At 40.8% G+C, this 15,144-nt stretch overlaps 1 protein-coding gene across 1 annotated transcript in view; it reads left to right on the forward strand.

Moving 5' to 3' along the window:
* Positions 1-15,144, forward strand: part of igsf9ba (immunoglobulin superfamily, member 9Ba) — a 122,683-nt gene that overhangs the window by 33,776 nt on the left and 73,763 nt on the right. Inside the window, exon 3 of the mRNA XM_061218032.1 lies at positions 6,684-6,830. Within this exon, the coding sequence (XP_061074016.1) occupies positions 6,684-6,830 (147 nt within the window). The remainder of the gene's footprint in view (positions 1-6,683; positions 6,831-15,144) is intronic.

The raw sequence follows: 15,144 nt of genomic DNA on the forward strand, positions 1-15,144 counted from the left end.
GTCAATATCAGAAGGAACAGAGATGGCTTATGGACTGCCGGAAACAGTCGATATCTCATGTAACAGCACTTCTAGCTCCTGCTGCCACTGTAAGATTCTGTTCGGTGTTTGCCCAGTGAATTCTCCCTGATATTGACGTGACTGACCTGGGTTGACTTAACATCAGGAGGTAGTGGTCGCTCTCAGTGAGTTCTGTAATACTTTGTAGCTTTCCAGCCATTCATGCAAACCCATTAGCATTTGAAACCCAACACAGCTAGAAAGACTAACTCTGAAGTTATCAGAATTACGGGAATGCTTATTTTTATTAACCAGCATAATCTATAGACCGTAATCCTACACTCTCAGAAATAAAGGCACAAAAAGGCATAATTGCCTGTTGCTGGGGCAGTACCGTATACTGTGGGTACATAAAATTGTACCCTTAGCCAGCGATATATAATGAATGCACTCATTTGTACCCAAGGAGAATATTACTGTACTTTCACGGTACATTTGTGAAATTTGATGCTCGAAGAACAGAAATGTACCTCCACTGTTATTTTATCTAATGATGACTAAATTTTACTTTAATTACGGAAAAGGATGGGAGAACTGCTGACAGGTTCACTGCTGAGATGAAAATATTACCCCATTGTAAGATTCAGTGTTAGAGTTAGATTCAGTGTGGTCTAGTTAACGCTGTTTAATAAAGGCATGCATAGAGCTTAATAGATTAGTTACAATAAGCAGGGTGTGCATTTTTAATGGGGCCGTTCTTTCAGCAAACCAGATGAGTTTAAGTGAGCGTGGGACTGCATCATGGTGGACATGCCTATTTGATCTATGTATTGATTTTAATAGTCAATTACAATATAGTCATTATGTCCCCTGTGACTTCACAAGAAATTCATATCTAATTTTTATGTCTTCACAAGTTGATATTTTAATTGGGAATTGCATTTTGCAAGTGTGTGCTGTAGTTATGTGATACTGATAACAGTGTGTGTGTGTGTGTGTATGTGTGTGTGTGAGAGTGTGTGAGAGTGTGTGTGAGTGTGTGTGTGTGTGTGTCTGTTATAAGGTTAAAGAAGTGAGGTCTATAATAGAGTGGAATCCATTTTGAGAACTACTGTATGTTTTCAAGGTGCACCATTTTTCATGCACCTGGAAGGAACCTCCAGAAAACACCTTGATTCTACCTGATGCAGATAAATAGAGAAATTTCAAAGAGGACTGATGGAGAACTGTGTGATCTGTCTCCCCTTACATTCATTTTATAGGCACCCTTATCCAGAGAACATGAATACATTCTCCTGATTTATATGGCCAATCGCACAGACCTGGCTAACATAATTTTTGTAGTCCATTTTTGTTTTCCTGTCCCCTTAACTGTTTAAGCATCCAACCCATTTTCACAGGGTCAGGAATGACCATCCTTCATTGGACCCCCTGTGATAAATCCTCTTCATTGAATTTAAAATCCAAAATCAATGTTTTCCATGTAGAAGCCTTTTCACTAACAGTATCAACGAATCTGTGAATAACTGTTTTCCTTCATCATATTCCAGAGAGACTGTATTTCTTTCATTTTTACTACAAAACACAAATCAGAATAGAATTGTTGTGTAACAGATTAACTTAACTGGTGCTATTATGATTCTAATATTATGATTTGAATTTCATAACTGCACATTTTAAAAAGACACATGAGACAAATCTTTGTACCTTGGTTGGGTAATGGTAGGGCCACTTCAGGAAAATTTAATTCAGGAAAAATGTTAACTGAATTTTAACACCACTGTTAAACTCTTGATCCTTGGGATAGACCACATGGTTACCCAATATTACATTCACTTGTGGTAACTTGTGAGTTACAACAGTAATTGCCGCTTTAAATGCCAGTGAAAACCAAAACGTAGCAGAATCTTTTTAATGCAGCTTGCATCATTACTTGGAGGGTTTTTGTAGACCACTGTTCCAAGAATCACAGTTTGAAATCTACTGAATCTTCTTAATTACACAATAAAATCAAGAAAACTGTGAAAAACAATGAACAAAATCCAATTCATTCAAAAAGCTGTTGTCTTTATCTTTCTGGGATCAGTCAAGTAGTGCTGGCCATATTACATGTTGGGATATTCACACCCAGGAATTGTCTTGGCATACATTTCCCAACATGCATTAGGGCAGACACTATGTGTTATTGTTTTTTTACAATATCCCTGTGACCTCAAAACCTTCCTCCACTAGGGAGGAGCCACCAACCACAAATGGGCTCAGTCCCTGCAAATAGTGGAGTGCCTAAGCAGTGGTCCTCACTCCTGGCCCTGGAGAACCGCAGGGTGTACTGGCTTTTGTTGTTACACAACACTTAATTAATCAATGAAAGAAGTTGATTACACAGTTAAGACACCTGACCTGGTTTCCTGGGTCTGAATTGGTTACTGATATTAAGGCAAAAACTAAAACCAGCACAACCTGTGGCTCTCCGGGACCAGGACTGAGGACCACTGTCCTCAAGCCTACCATTGTGAACAGCCATTTTCTAGGGCTCCAATCTCTCCATCGGCAGTGGGTGAAACAGAGGGCGGCCGGTAGCGTAGTGGTTAAGGTAAATGACTGGGACAGGCAAGGTCGGTGGTTCTGATCCCGGTGTAGCCACGATAAGATCCGCACAGCCGTTGGGCCCTTGAGCAAGGCCCTTAACCCTGCATTGCTCCAGGGGAGGATTGTCTCCTGCTTAGTCTAATCAACTGTACGTCACTCTGGATAAGAGCGTCTGCCAAAATGCCAATAATGTAATGTAATGAAACTCTAAGCCTCAGATGGACTGCAATATAGCCACAACGCCCGGTCATATTATTCCTCTCTGGGGAGGAAGTAGACGACAGACATTTGTCCGACTTGTGAAGACACCCCTACGCCCATCCCATAGCTAATCTTTGCTGCAAAAATAGCTCTGACTTTCTCAGATCAAGACCGTTTGCCCTCCTGCCGTATCGATTTTCAGTCTTCTAAAAAAATATATTATAATTACAAAAAAGAAAGCATGATTTCTTCCTCTCCGCCCAGTCTTGGACCAGGGCTGAGCGAGTGTCCCTGACAGGGGTATCGTCGCAGCCATGAAAGTGTTTATTAAGAACAGGGCTGAGATCTGCCACCCGAACCAGTGAGACAATTCACCCTCCCTCACCTTGCGCTCTGGAAACGAGGAGATTGTGGGATTGTATCGCCACACCACCCATGACATGTCTGCATGAGCCTGGAAGTCAGCGGGGGGTTGCGGTCTGGTTTGAAGGATTTGATGGGATCCCAAGAACTGTCTGCTTCGTAATGACTGGATGGTCAGTGAACCTCAGACTGACCAATGGTCTCTGCTGTAACTAAACCCGCTACAGTGTCCCTACATTTTCTATGCTTGTGTCTTCATGCATGTACTGTATACCTGATCATATACAGGAGCATCTCAAAAAATGTGAATATCGTGGAAAAGTTAATTTTTTCCGTAATTGAATTAAAAAAGTGAAACTTTCACGCCTTACGTAATCATCAAGATGAAAACAAAAAAGGCTTGTGTAATGAATCTAGAATATATGAAAGTTTGACTTTTTGAATTAAATTAGGGAAAAAATAAAATAACTTCTCCAAGATATGAATTTTTTTTTAGATGCACCTAGATGTACCTTATCATAATCATAAGTTAGCATATTTAGATCTTGGGTAGATGACTGTGGTAGTACTAGTTTGTTGTGGTGCTTTGGTGTTTACAAAGTGTAATGTGTCCTCATAAATTGTCATGCTGTAAAACACCTCATTGCAATGTGTGTGTTGTGGGGACCTCTGGCTTGTGGCTCAGTGCATAAAATTGACTGACACCAGTGCTAATCCCATGCTTTTACAAACTTTCACCCACTTTCGCTTGCCTGAAAAACTTCAGCCTTTTAGGATTAGGGTCGGTCTCATAAGCTGCTTAATAAAAGGAGGCCCACTGTGGAGGAAGAAAACTAAACTGAATATGAACACAAAACAAAGATTTCCATTTTTTTTTTCAGATCAAGGTATAGTTATTAAGCCTTAACTAAACATGCATCTACTTATTACATCAACTACTTATCAAATAGCCTATTCATTGAATATACATTATTATGATACTGTCTTATTACACAGGTTTGTTGAATACTCAATTCTGATTGGTCAATTACGGCATACTACGTTCTGTTATTTCTGAATAGCAGACTGCTGCTATGAATAGCAGATCATTGCTATAGGCTATTTCTTTTTGCGGAAGCAATAAACATTTTGTGTCAAATTATCGATTTCTTTAGTAAGTAGCCCGTGTAATAAGCTGGATAATGTACAGCGAGCCGGTCATTATTGTGAAATAAACCCCTTCAGGGAGATTCAAGGCCTGTATCACCCTGTCAGGGTTTATTTTGCAATAATTACTGGCTTGCTGTACATTATCCCTTTCATATTTTCCAGAAATTTTGAGATATTTTGTGCCACAACTTTTTATTGAATGTACTATTGATAAGAACACAAAGGCTCCTGTACTGAGGCATTCAAGCACATTTTAAGATGTTATATACAAAAAGGCTATTGCTGATATAGTTACTATCTCTCTATAGTGCATATACTATCTAGATGGATTTTATGTCAAATAAAAATTTGGTGTAAGTAAATCTGGATAAGGCCTAAATGTTAATTTCTCAAATGTTAATTTCTTATTTCTATAAAGTACTAGAAAAAATTAAGAAACCCAATGCAACAACTGCATACTGCTCATTTATTTGACATTTTGGTGCTAGACCTTCATTGGAATCACATTGCATAGTTTATTTCTTTTTTCTAGTACATATTCCACTTCTTGTGCACCTGATATATCAGTTGTGTGGATTTCCTCCTTCTATACGATGTGTTTATATAAAGTAAATATGGGTTCAGTTCACTTGCGTATTCCTTGAGTGCAGTGCTCTACCACAGTAGAGGAAAAAAACTGGACTCTGACATATCTCTTCTTTCTGCTATGAGGCTGCTTGAGTAATCTGTTTCAAAAGACAGTTTGTGGAAAAACTTGGAGGTAGTTCAACCATATATCAACTTCCAGTGCTCAAAGCACTTTTTCATTGCTTGTCTGGCATGCCTTGGCTGGAGATGAAGAGTGATACGATTGTTTGTAATTCGTCCTCAGACACACTGCAGATGCAATGTGAGCCATTTTGAACATCTTGCAATGTGAGCCATTTTGAACATTTTCCATTATGCATATTTATGCTGAGTACAGAATACATATGGAGGCATAAAACGATCCAGACATGTGTGGTGAAAGCGTAAGTTTAGCATATAAAGCCAGCGTATACTCCCACACACAGCACACACACACACAAATATTCCACTGTCAGTTTTCCCTTCCAGCTTAACTTAGGGATCAAATACCATTGATGTATCAATTCTTTTTTGTAAATGGACTTATTACTGTACATTATTATTGATTGGTTTCATTCCTGTCAGTGGTAGCACACCCTGGAAAGTGAGGCAAGGAGTCTTTCAGGCGCAGAAACCATTCTGCATTTCCACCCTAGTTTTTATGAAAACATACCTGCATACATGCATGCACACAAATAAATCAATCAATAGAGGAGAGTGGGGAGAAAAAGTGTGAGAGAGAGAGAGAGAGATGGTTGGAAATCCTGCTTCATTCGTGATTCATACAATCTACAATGTTTCAAACACATTGTTGTGTTTCAGGTGTCAGGGATTTAATAATTCCCACATTTATATGTGGTCTTTGTGTTGTCAATTGTGCTAATCTTTGTTAATATCATTTAAAAAATGTCCAGATCTGTCAAGATTTCTTCAGGTAATCTATTACTTAAGATTTTTTGACATAGAAAATTTTTTTTTATCTCAGCACGCACATCTATGTATATAACACATAAAGTCACATACCAAAAAAAAAATCACATTTTGGTTGCCAGTTGTAGCCTGTTTATTTCAATCGCCCATGTTAGTTGAGGAAACTACAACCTCGCCCCCTGGTGGCTGGAAGGAGATCGACACCCCTTCTTCAAGAAGCGTCATCTTGAGCCCCGTACCGTGATTCTGAGGCAATCAGGCGCTTTTGTGTCCTCCCTGCCGAGTCCCTCCTCCCACCCTCGGAGCGGCGGCCCAATTATGGGGCCCCCTGCGCCGGCCAGACTGGGCTTTGGCAGGACTGGGGCTTGGTGTGCAACTGCATAGAACTGCATCGAGGTCCAATGCCTTAGCCGTGCGCCACCGTGGCACTCCAACCCAATCTCTTTTATCTAACGTTCAAACAGTACTCACTAATATGAGAACCTCAGTCCTCAGTCTGCTGATAATTATCCACAGCATATTCAGACCATTTCATGACCCATCCTTTCAAAATCACAGTCTAATATCCATGGCACAAGATTCCTTTCAAATGTTTTGCAACTGTTAAGTGGGAGTTGGCAAAAGAAAATGCGTATTACTGTGAGTTTCCATCAACTACTGTTATACGAATATTCTGAAGAGGGTACTCTCTCTCTCCCTCCCCCCTCTCTCTCTCTCCCTCCCTCCCTCTCTCTCTATCTCTTTCCCTCTCTCTCTCTCCCTCCCTCCCTCTCTCTCTCCCTCTTTCTCTCCCTCCCTCTCTCTCTCTTTCTCTCTCCCTCCTCTCTCTCTCCCCCTGTCTCCAGGCAGAGCCAGTCTGTACGGGAAGGCCTCGCTGCGGATTGAACGAGTGCGTTATGAGGACCAGGGCTGGTACGAGTGCAAGGTGCTGATGCTGGAGCAGCAGTACGACACCTTCCACAACGGCAGCTGGGTGCACCTAACGGTCAACGGTGAGTGAGGGTCACAGAGATATCACACAGTCAACGGTGAGTGAGGGTCACAGAGATATCACACAGTCAACGGTGAGTAAGGTCACAGAGATATTACACAGTCAACGGTGAGTGAGGGTCTCAGAGATATCTCACAGTCGACGGTGAGTGACGGTCACAGAGATATCACACAGTCAACGGTGAGTGAGGGTCACAGAGATATAACACAGTCAATGGTGAGTGAGGGTCACAGAGCTGTCCGTGCTCAATGTCTTGTGAGGGTTGAACTGAACTCGCTGGTCAATGGTCTATGAAGGTCAAAGAGCTCTCATTGGTCAACAGTGAGTGAGGGTCACAAAGCTCTCCACGGTCTACGGTTAGTGAGGGTCACAGAGTTCTCCATGGTCAACGGTCTATGAAAGACAAAGACCTCTCATTGGTCCACAGTCCATGAAGGTCAAAGAGCAAAATAATGCTTGAATAAGTACTTAAAGGTCCTTGAATTTAATTTCATGATGTCTGTGTGAACACAGCCATGCAGATATGTTGGATGTTCTCCAGGCTTTTATTAATTTTAAGCATTTCTATGATGTGTCTCATGCATAAACGCAATATGCTAAAAATATTTGAATCCCAAGCCTCCTCCACACAAAGAGAAAAAATGTGATTATGGATGCATGAGTGTAATTTAAAATTGTAATAATGCCGGCTATGCACAGCCCACATCTGTGGTGCCTGTTTCATAAACAAAACAAGAAGCAATTTACACTACAGGCAGCCCAGGGCTTACCCTCTCAGTCCCAGCATCTCTCCACTGAATCTATTTCTAAAATATTATGTCAGCCTGCTTTTTGGGGGCGGAGGGGCAACGCAGTGCAGTAAATATAGGCAGTGGAAGGTAATCCTACGTTCATCCTTTGGGAAAGTCACTGGAAGGCCAGTAAAATGTGATGAACGTAAGCTGGGTTTGAGGGGGATCTCCCGTGACTTGCGCCGTCGTGCGCTACGTTTGCCTCCGCGGCTCTCCTGGGAGAGAGTGTGGGAAGAGGGGACTGGGCCTTGGGTCTCTGGCAGTGAGGCAGGCCCTTTAATTGGGTGGCTTATCACGGGCCAGACTGGAGTGTTGACAGGCCAGTTTATCAGCCTGCTGCCCTGCAGCCCTGGGTGACTAACAGTGATATCAGCTTTGTTTGTCTGAGAGCCGTCAGGTCTCATGTAGCTCTGTAAGAGGGTTCCATGTGTCAAATCTGAATGCTGCCTTAACCGCAACTGATAGTAGGAACAGCAGTGAATATGCAGTACAGGCGAATGTGGAGGACATTGATCATTACTCAGACCTCTGAATGCAGTTATCAACACTAGAAAGATGTTTTTACTTCCTGGAACCGCCAACCCTGATGTCCAGAATTTTTAAAAGCGTGGTTATTTTAATCCCAGCTATTTAGGAATAGTCGTGGTGGGAGGAGTGCATTGCATTTACAGTGTTCATTTACAGTGAGTAATTTTAATTTAAAAGCCAAAACCTACCATGGCGTTGGCTCTGGCCTTTCTGGTGTTGACTATTTCAAGCATTTATGAGATATTTAGTGTATGAGAGATGCATGGTTTTACAGGCCCTTCTACTCATTGTGTTGATTAGCTTTCTTATGACAGACCGGGTTATATTCCTGCCACTGTAGATTATGCTGTAGTGCAGACAAGCTATATTTCCCAAACAGGATGGCCCAGCAAACTATTGTGTGACTTTGCTTTGGTGTTTCCATTTTCTCTGTGTGCGTGTGTGTGTGTGTGTGTGTGTGTGTGTTTGTTTGTGTGAGAATCTGTGAGATGCTCTAACCAGTGTTTGCTCCTGTGTTTCTCTTAGCCTTCACTAAGGAAAGGTAGAGCTGTTATAGTCACTAGTCAATAGTGTCGAACTGTTGAGATTATTACATTTGCTCTGGCCCCAAGAGGATGTAGAGCTTATGCCTGTTCTCTCTAGAACTCTCCACGGAGGTCTATTACCAGGGCTTTCTGCGTCCACGTTATCGGCCGTAGCCTGACAGCAAACTCGCGCAGACAACATAAAGACGACCAGAGAAAGGGAAAATAGTTTTGAGACACAAATGTATTAATGGCTTCTAGCTATTGCTACTCTTTTTAGGATTAAGAGCCAGCCATATCATAAGGAAAGAGCACACTTTTAAGATTATAGCCATTATTTCCACACAACAAAAAAAGAAGAAGAAAATAATAACCTATTAAAATAGCAGATCCTTAAACATGCAGTAGCAGGGGGTGGCCATATCGTTTTTAGGTGCCTGGTAGCAGGGGGGAGACAAGAGTCTGTTTACACTTGGTGTACTCCTTGGCATGGTGTTGCTTCCACAGCAACTGGTAATTGATCTTTTTTTGTCTGGTTTTAGCTCTACTTAAGCTTCAAAGCTAATAGTTGGCTTCTAGGTGAGTGTGTTCACCCTGCTGGAATTCAATTATTGACCAAGGACGGAAAACTACTGTAGGTCTGGAGTCTGTCAGAGTCTATACAAGGTCAGAAATGAGAAAACTGTGAAATGAATTGAATCTGTGCAGAGCTGTTCATTAGGTGCACTTGTCCTGCTGACAAAAGCAGCTCAGGCTATTTTTTTAAACAACTGGTCGCTGGTTGACCAGTTCATACCAGCTCCCAGCTCGACATGGTTTGACCAGCCCAAACTATGTTTTGAAACAGCTTGACCAGCTCAGTTTTCAAGCTGCTCGAGCCGGCATAGCTGGATTTTACAGCAGGGTGGGCCAGGAGGATTGCTGTTTCTGTAGGCCCTTGTTCCTGAGAGACAGAAAGCCACCGGAGTCATCAAATCATTGTCTTTATTGAGCTCGCGGAGCTTAATTCCCTGGTTCTGAGCGTTAACAGTTTATACAGATACAATCTGGTAGATTGGAGAGTCCTGCCAAGGTGGTTTGGGCTGCTGTCAAGGAAAAGGCTTTATGTGGTCTTATTTTCTTTTTCCTTGAGAATTAATTGCTGGAACAATGTACCCATACCAGGTCTCTGGAGATTTTACCTTGGTAAAAGGACTATTATTTGAACTTATAACGGAGAGAGATACGAGGATAGTCATTTAAATGGTTCCACTTTGGAATGATATTTACCTCTTTTTGGTTTCTGAAAATTAAGAAATATATCATTTAAAAAAAAAAAAAAAAAAAATGTTGGAGAAATTTGACTAAATGTATACACATTTTTAAAAAAGATTTAAAAGAACATTTATCAGTAATTTCAGTTTTTTTGGATAGTTTCCGTGAGCCGGGTGGTGTTTTCCTTCCAATTTATTCTGAATATTTTTCCGATCTGAGGTCGGGTTTGAGCAGAGAAACTTTGCATTGCTCAGCAAGAAAGTTCCAATTATTCCACATTCCAACACATACTGTAATTAAGCAATGCAGTTAGGTACATACAGAAATGCTTTGGCAAACCCATGGGGAAATAAAGTATATTTAAAAATGCAGTGTTTCTACTCTAGTCGTTAAAATCCTATCCTTTCAGTCCTTGCCTAGTTTGGAACTTTAAAAATGTTGCATTGTGGCGAAGGTTTATTTTAATGTGCTAAGCCTATGTAATTTCTTATAATGATACAATTTCATCGTAAAACATATTTTTGGAAAATGTGGTAACACTTTACTTAACTTTAGACTGATGTACCATATATACTTTTGTAATAAGCACACACAAGATATTATCATTCTTATTCTCATTATAGTTATTATTGGACATGTGACCCTTGCACCATTATGTCTATAATTACATGCTTTACCATCAGCTATTATAAACTACTTACATGACTGTTATGAGACATGAGCTGATTGAGACATTATGGAGAGCCACTTCATGTAACCAATACAAGTTGCAACTAGTTTCGTGCTCTACTTGATATGCTCAGACATATCTACAAATAAACACATATAAAAACTGTTCTTCATCTAATTTGTGAAATCAGCTTGTGTAGTGATGGGCTGGAATGCATATTCTCGCCCCACATGATTCCTTACAGCACAATTTGTATTGTACATACAGTAGATAAATACAGATAGACATTTGTAATTCACATCGAGTTCGCACATGCCCACCCAGTATACACGCTAAAGAAGTATAATTTAGCTAAAGACAGCTATCATTTGTCAGTTTATGACCATTTGTTTTGTGGTAAGCCAGCTTTAAAATGACACCTTTTCTTTAGTTTTTTCCGACTGTGTTTATATGGTGTTAATGTGACATTATCAACACATGTCAGCACAAACAGTAGCACTCTGTAGGTGGGCTACTCTTTATTGTAGGTTTCCAATTTTTCACACTTCTCATTTGAAGATCTTTCCACAGCTGAGGCTTCTATATACTGTATATATATATATATATATATATATACATACATACAGTTTGTTGTTGAAAGGTAATTCCTTTTGGCACTGCATAAAGCCGGGGGATTGATAGAGGACCTGAAATAGGTGATAAACGTGTCACCAAAAGCAATGTGTGAGAGGGTGGGGAACCTTTTCAGTCTCTCAAGTAATTATCACAAACTGCCCATCAGTATACATACTTTTACCAATGTACTTGATTAAATGTCAGTCAATATGCATGGTTTGAGGGTGTCTCGGTGGCGCAGCCTGTAGAGCACTGACCGCATGCTCATTGCGAGCCGCGACGTCAGCGGTTAGAATCCGACCATCTGACATTTGTCGCATGTCTTTCCCTCTCTCGCTCCCATTCTTCCTGTCTCTCTATACTATACTGTCCAATAAAGCTGAAAAAGGCCGAAAAAATATCTTAAAAAAAAAAAAAAATATGCATGGTTTGATGTCTAATTCTTTGAACAAATGAGAACTATTGAAGATCCAAGGTATTTTTTTTTTTTTCAGCCTGATATTTGCATAATAATAATATTAATAACAGTTATCATCATCCTCATCATCATTATCATCTTCTGGGCACAAAATCTAGTCTAGTGCCGTATTACTGCCACTGAAGGCTAACACAAACAATTCATGTTGTAATAACTACATTTTCTCCCATAAGTGGATGATATCTGCAGTATGCCAGCATAGATGACAGAGTAGATGAGCGTCAAAGGGATAAAGTAAAGGATTACATATGTAAGCAAGTCAGTCATCCCTAAGGTGATTATATTGTTGTTGTGTATTAGAAAAGAGGAATTTGTATGGCTCATTGGCTGCTGTCAAGTTTCCATTTTGTAGCATGACACATCGAGTGCTTTGTCACGGATTAATTCACATCGACTGCTTTGTCACGGTTTCGTTCACATAGAGTGCTTTGTCACAGATTCGTTCACATTGACTGCTTTTTCACGGATTTGTTCACATCGACTGCTTTGTCACGGATTCGTTCACATCGACTGCTTTGTCACGGATTTGTTCACATCGACTGCTTTGTCACAGATTCGTTCACATTGACTAGTTTTTTCACGGATTCGTTCACCTCGACTGCTTTGTCAAGATTTGTTCACATCGACTGCTTTTTCATGGATTTGTTCACCTCGACTGCTTTGTCAAGATTCGTTCACATCGACTGCTTTTTCACGGATTCGTTCACATTGAGTGCTTTCTCAGGATTCGTTCACATCGAGTGCTTTGTCACGGATTTGTTCACATCAAGTGCTTTGTCGTGGATTTGTTCACATCGACTGATTTGTCAGGATTCGTTCACAGACTGCTTTGTCATGGATTTGTTCACATCGACTGCTTTTTCACGGATTCGTTCACATCGAGTGCTTTGTCGTGGATTTGTTCACATCGAGTGCTTTGTCGTGACTTCGTTCACATAGAGTGATTTGTCAGGATTCGTTCACATCGACTGATTTGTCACAGATTCGTTCACATCGACTGATTTGTCACAGATTCGTTCACATCGACTGCTTTGTCAGGATTCGTTCACATCGACTGCTTTTTTCACGGATTCATTCACATTGAGTGCTTTGTCATGGATTTGTTCACATTGAGTGCTTTTTCACGGATTTGTTAACATCGACTGCTTTGTCACGGATTCGTTCACATAGAGTGCTTTTTCACAGATTCGTTCACCTCGACTGCTTTGTCGTGGATTCGTTCACATCGACTGATTTGTCAGGATTCGTTCTCATCGAGCACTTTGTCACGGATGCGTTCACATCTAGTGCTTTTTCACGGATTCATTCACATCGACTGCTTTGTCACACATCATTCATTGTCACTGGGGATGGCCTTTTGGATCTCAATTAGCGTTCGGTTGGAAGAATTACAAATGGGCCTCGGCATTGTTTCCTGGCAATCTTAGGGGCCTTTATATAATGAGCTATTTCATGGCAGGGCACTGGTCCATCAGTGTTCTTTCATTTTACAATGCCTGTTACTGTCTGCAAAATGGATGCCGTCTGAATATATTGTATGCACCAGCTGGAGTTCACTGATGTGCAGGGGCTGAGCTGCCAGCCAGGAGATTCATTTTTCGGTTTTGAATTATGCCTTTCTGTCCAAATCAATATTTACAGCTGTACTATGGCATTCCTACTTTTGGTAAAAACATTCTCCTCTTGTCGACGGTTTGTTTTCTATGGAAATCAATGGGGTGTTTATCTCAGATAAGCCAAGTGTCATCCAAAAAGCTGATTTCCAATCATTACTCTTAGGATATACTGTTATATAGTACAGTAGCCATATAGACTAACCGCTAAACAGGGAAAGAGTAAGTGCTGCTAAGGGGCTTTTATATTATAGCATGTGACCATCTGAGTGTCACATGACTCCTGCCTCACCTGAACACCTTGCCATGAACACACCAACGCAAGGTCACTTAATATGCTGTTTGTCTGCCAGTATGGCCTCTACAGCCTGTCTCCAGGCATGTACGGCTCTGCTGGAGGAATAGGACCCCACTCTTCTGTGAGAAAGTCAATCATCTCAAGTTTACGCTGAGTCATTGCTCTACTGTTTTAGTGCTTTCACATATGACTACTGAGAAGCAGACCTGGGTCAAATACAAAATTGATTTGGGTTCAAATGCTTTTTTAGGCTTTACTGAGCTTGTCTGGAACCTATTAAAAAGTCTCTGAAATTGCAAACCCTGCCTTCTGGTCCTCTTGGTTGGCTCAACTGCACCAGGCAAGTTCAGTCAAGCACAGAAAAGTATTTGAATCCAAAATAATTACGTATTTGACCCAGGTCTGCTGAGGAGGCTATGGCTGACAGTGTCATGTTCATTAAAACGTTAGGGGGCTACTCTGTCACAATGTGTGTGTTTTCTAAAGGTATGTGCACATACCAGTGCACAAAAGTTTGTTTCTAAAGGTAAGTGCACATACCAGTGCACAAAAATCTAGTTTACAGCATTTTTTGTTCACTAGCCACAATATATATTAACAGAAATAATTGACTGTTACGGCCGGCATTCAAGCAGTCAACAACAAAACATGGAGACCAGACAAGGAAAATATTTAAAGTTTTCAATAATGTGTTTCTGTCTGAATGCGTGTCAGAGCAAATCAGTTTTGGGGTGTTTGAGTGTGAGTGCAAGTGGAGTGTGAAAATCCAAAATAACAAAAGAAAGACCAAGTCTTCAAACAACCAACAACCAACGTCAAAGGCCCAGTACGGAGTGAGAACTCAATCTCTTGAGCATCTGGGCAAAGCCACTTATCAAGGGTCTTACCCAGATGCAAACACCTAGGAAAATTGGTTCTAATCAACTAATTATCTAATGGGAAGGGAGGCATGGCACGCAGCACTGCCATCTGCTGGACGATAGCTACAACCTCAGCTGAGGAAGACCGGGCATGGTCGTCACATGACCTATGTCGAAAAAAACGATGTGCTTATTCATGCAATTTCTCAATTGTTTATTTTTGTTGTTATATTGGAACTTGATTTTTTTTGACATGGATAAATGGTATCAAGGATTGTTAGAATGTGCCTTTTATTGTCTGAGTCTATGACGAGGTGAGAGTTGTAAACCGTGAGCGTGGCGATGGGGAGGCTTGAGTTTTATTGCCCTGCTTTGCAAATAGGAGGCTGAGAAGCATCTAAACTGCTGTTCTTGCTAGCGGAGAGTCTTTTAAACAATCTGGCATCGCCATTTTATTACATTGCAGTTTTTATTATTTTAGAAATAGGAACGCAACAATAATTTGGGAAGTCGACGGCTCAACCACAAAGTGGGCAAAGTTGATTGGGTTTATGGCATGTAATGTCAAAACCTTGCTATGATTTCTAACCCTCCCGAGTATGTGAGCATGTCATATAAAAATCTATAAATACAATTTATGTTTGGAATTTGTGCTTGATAATGATTATGTTAGCTACAATCTTC

The sequence above is a fragment of the Conger conger genome, chromosome 13 (genome assembly GCF_963514075.1).
Source record: "Conger conger chromosome 13, fConCon1.1, whole genome shotgun sequence".
In the NCBI taxonomy this organism is placed as follows: Eukaryota; Metazoa; Chordata; class Actinopteri; order Anguilliformes; family Congridae; genus Conger; species Conger conger.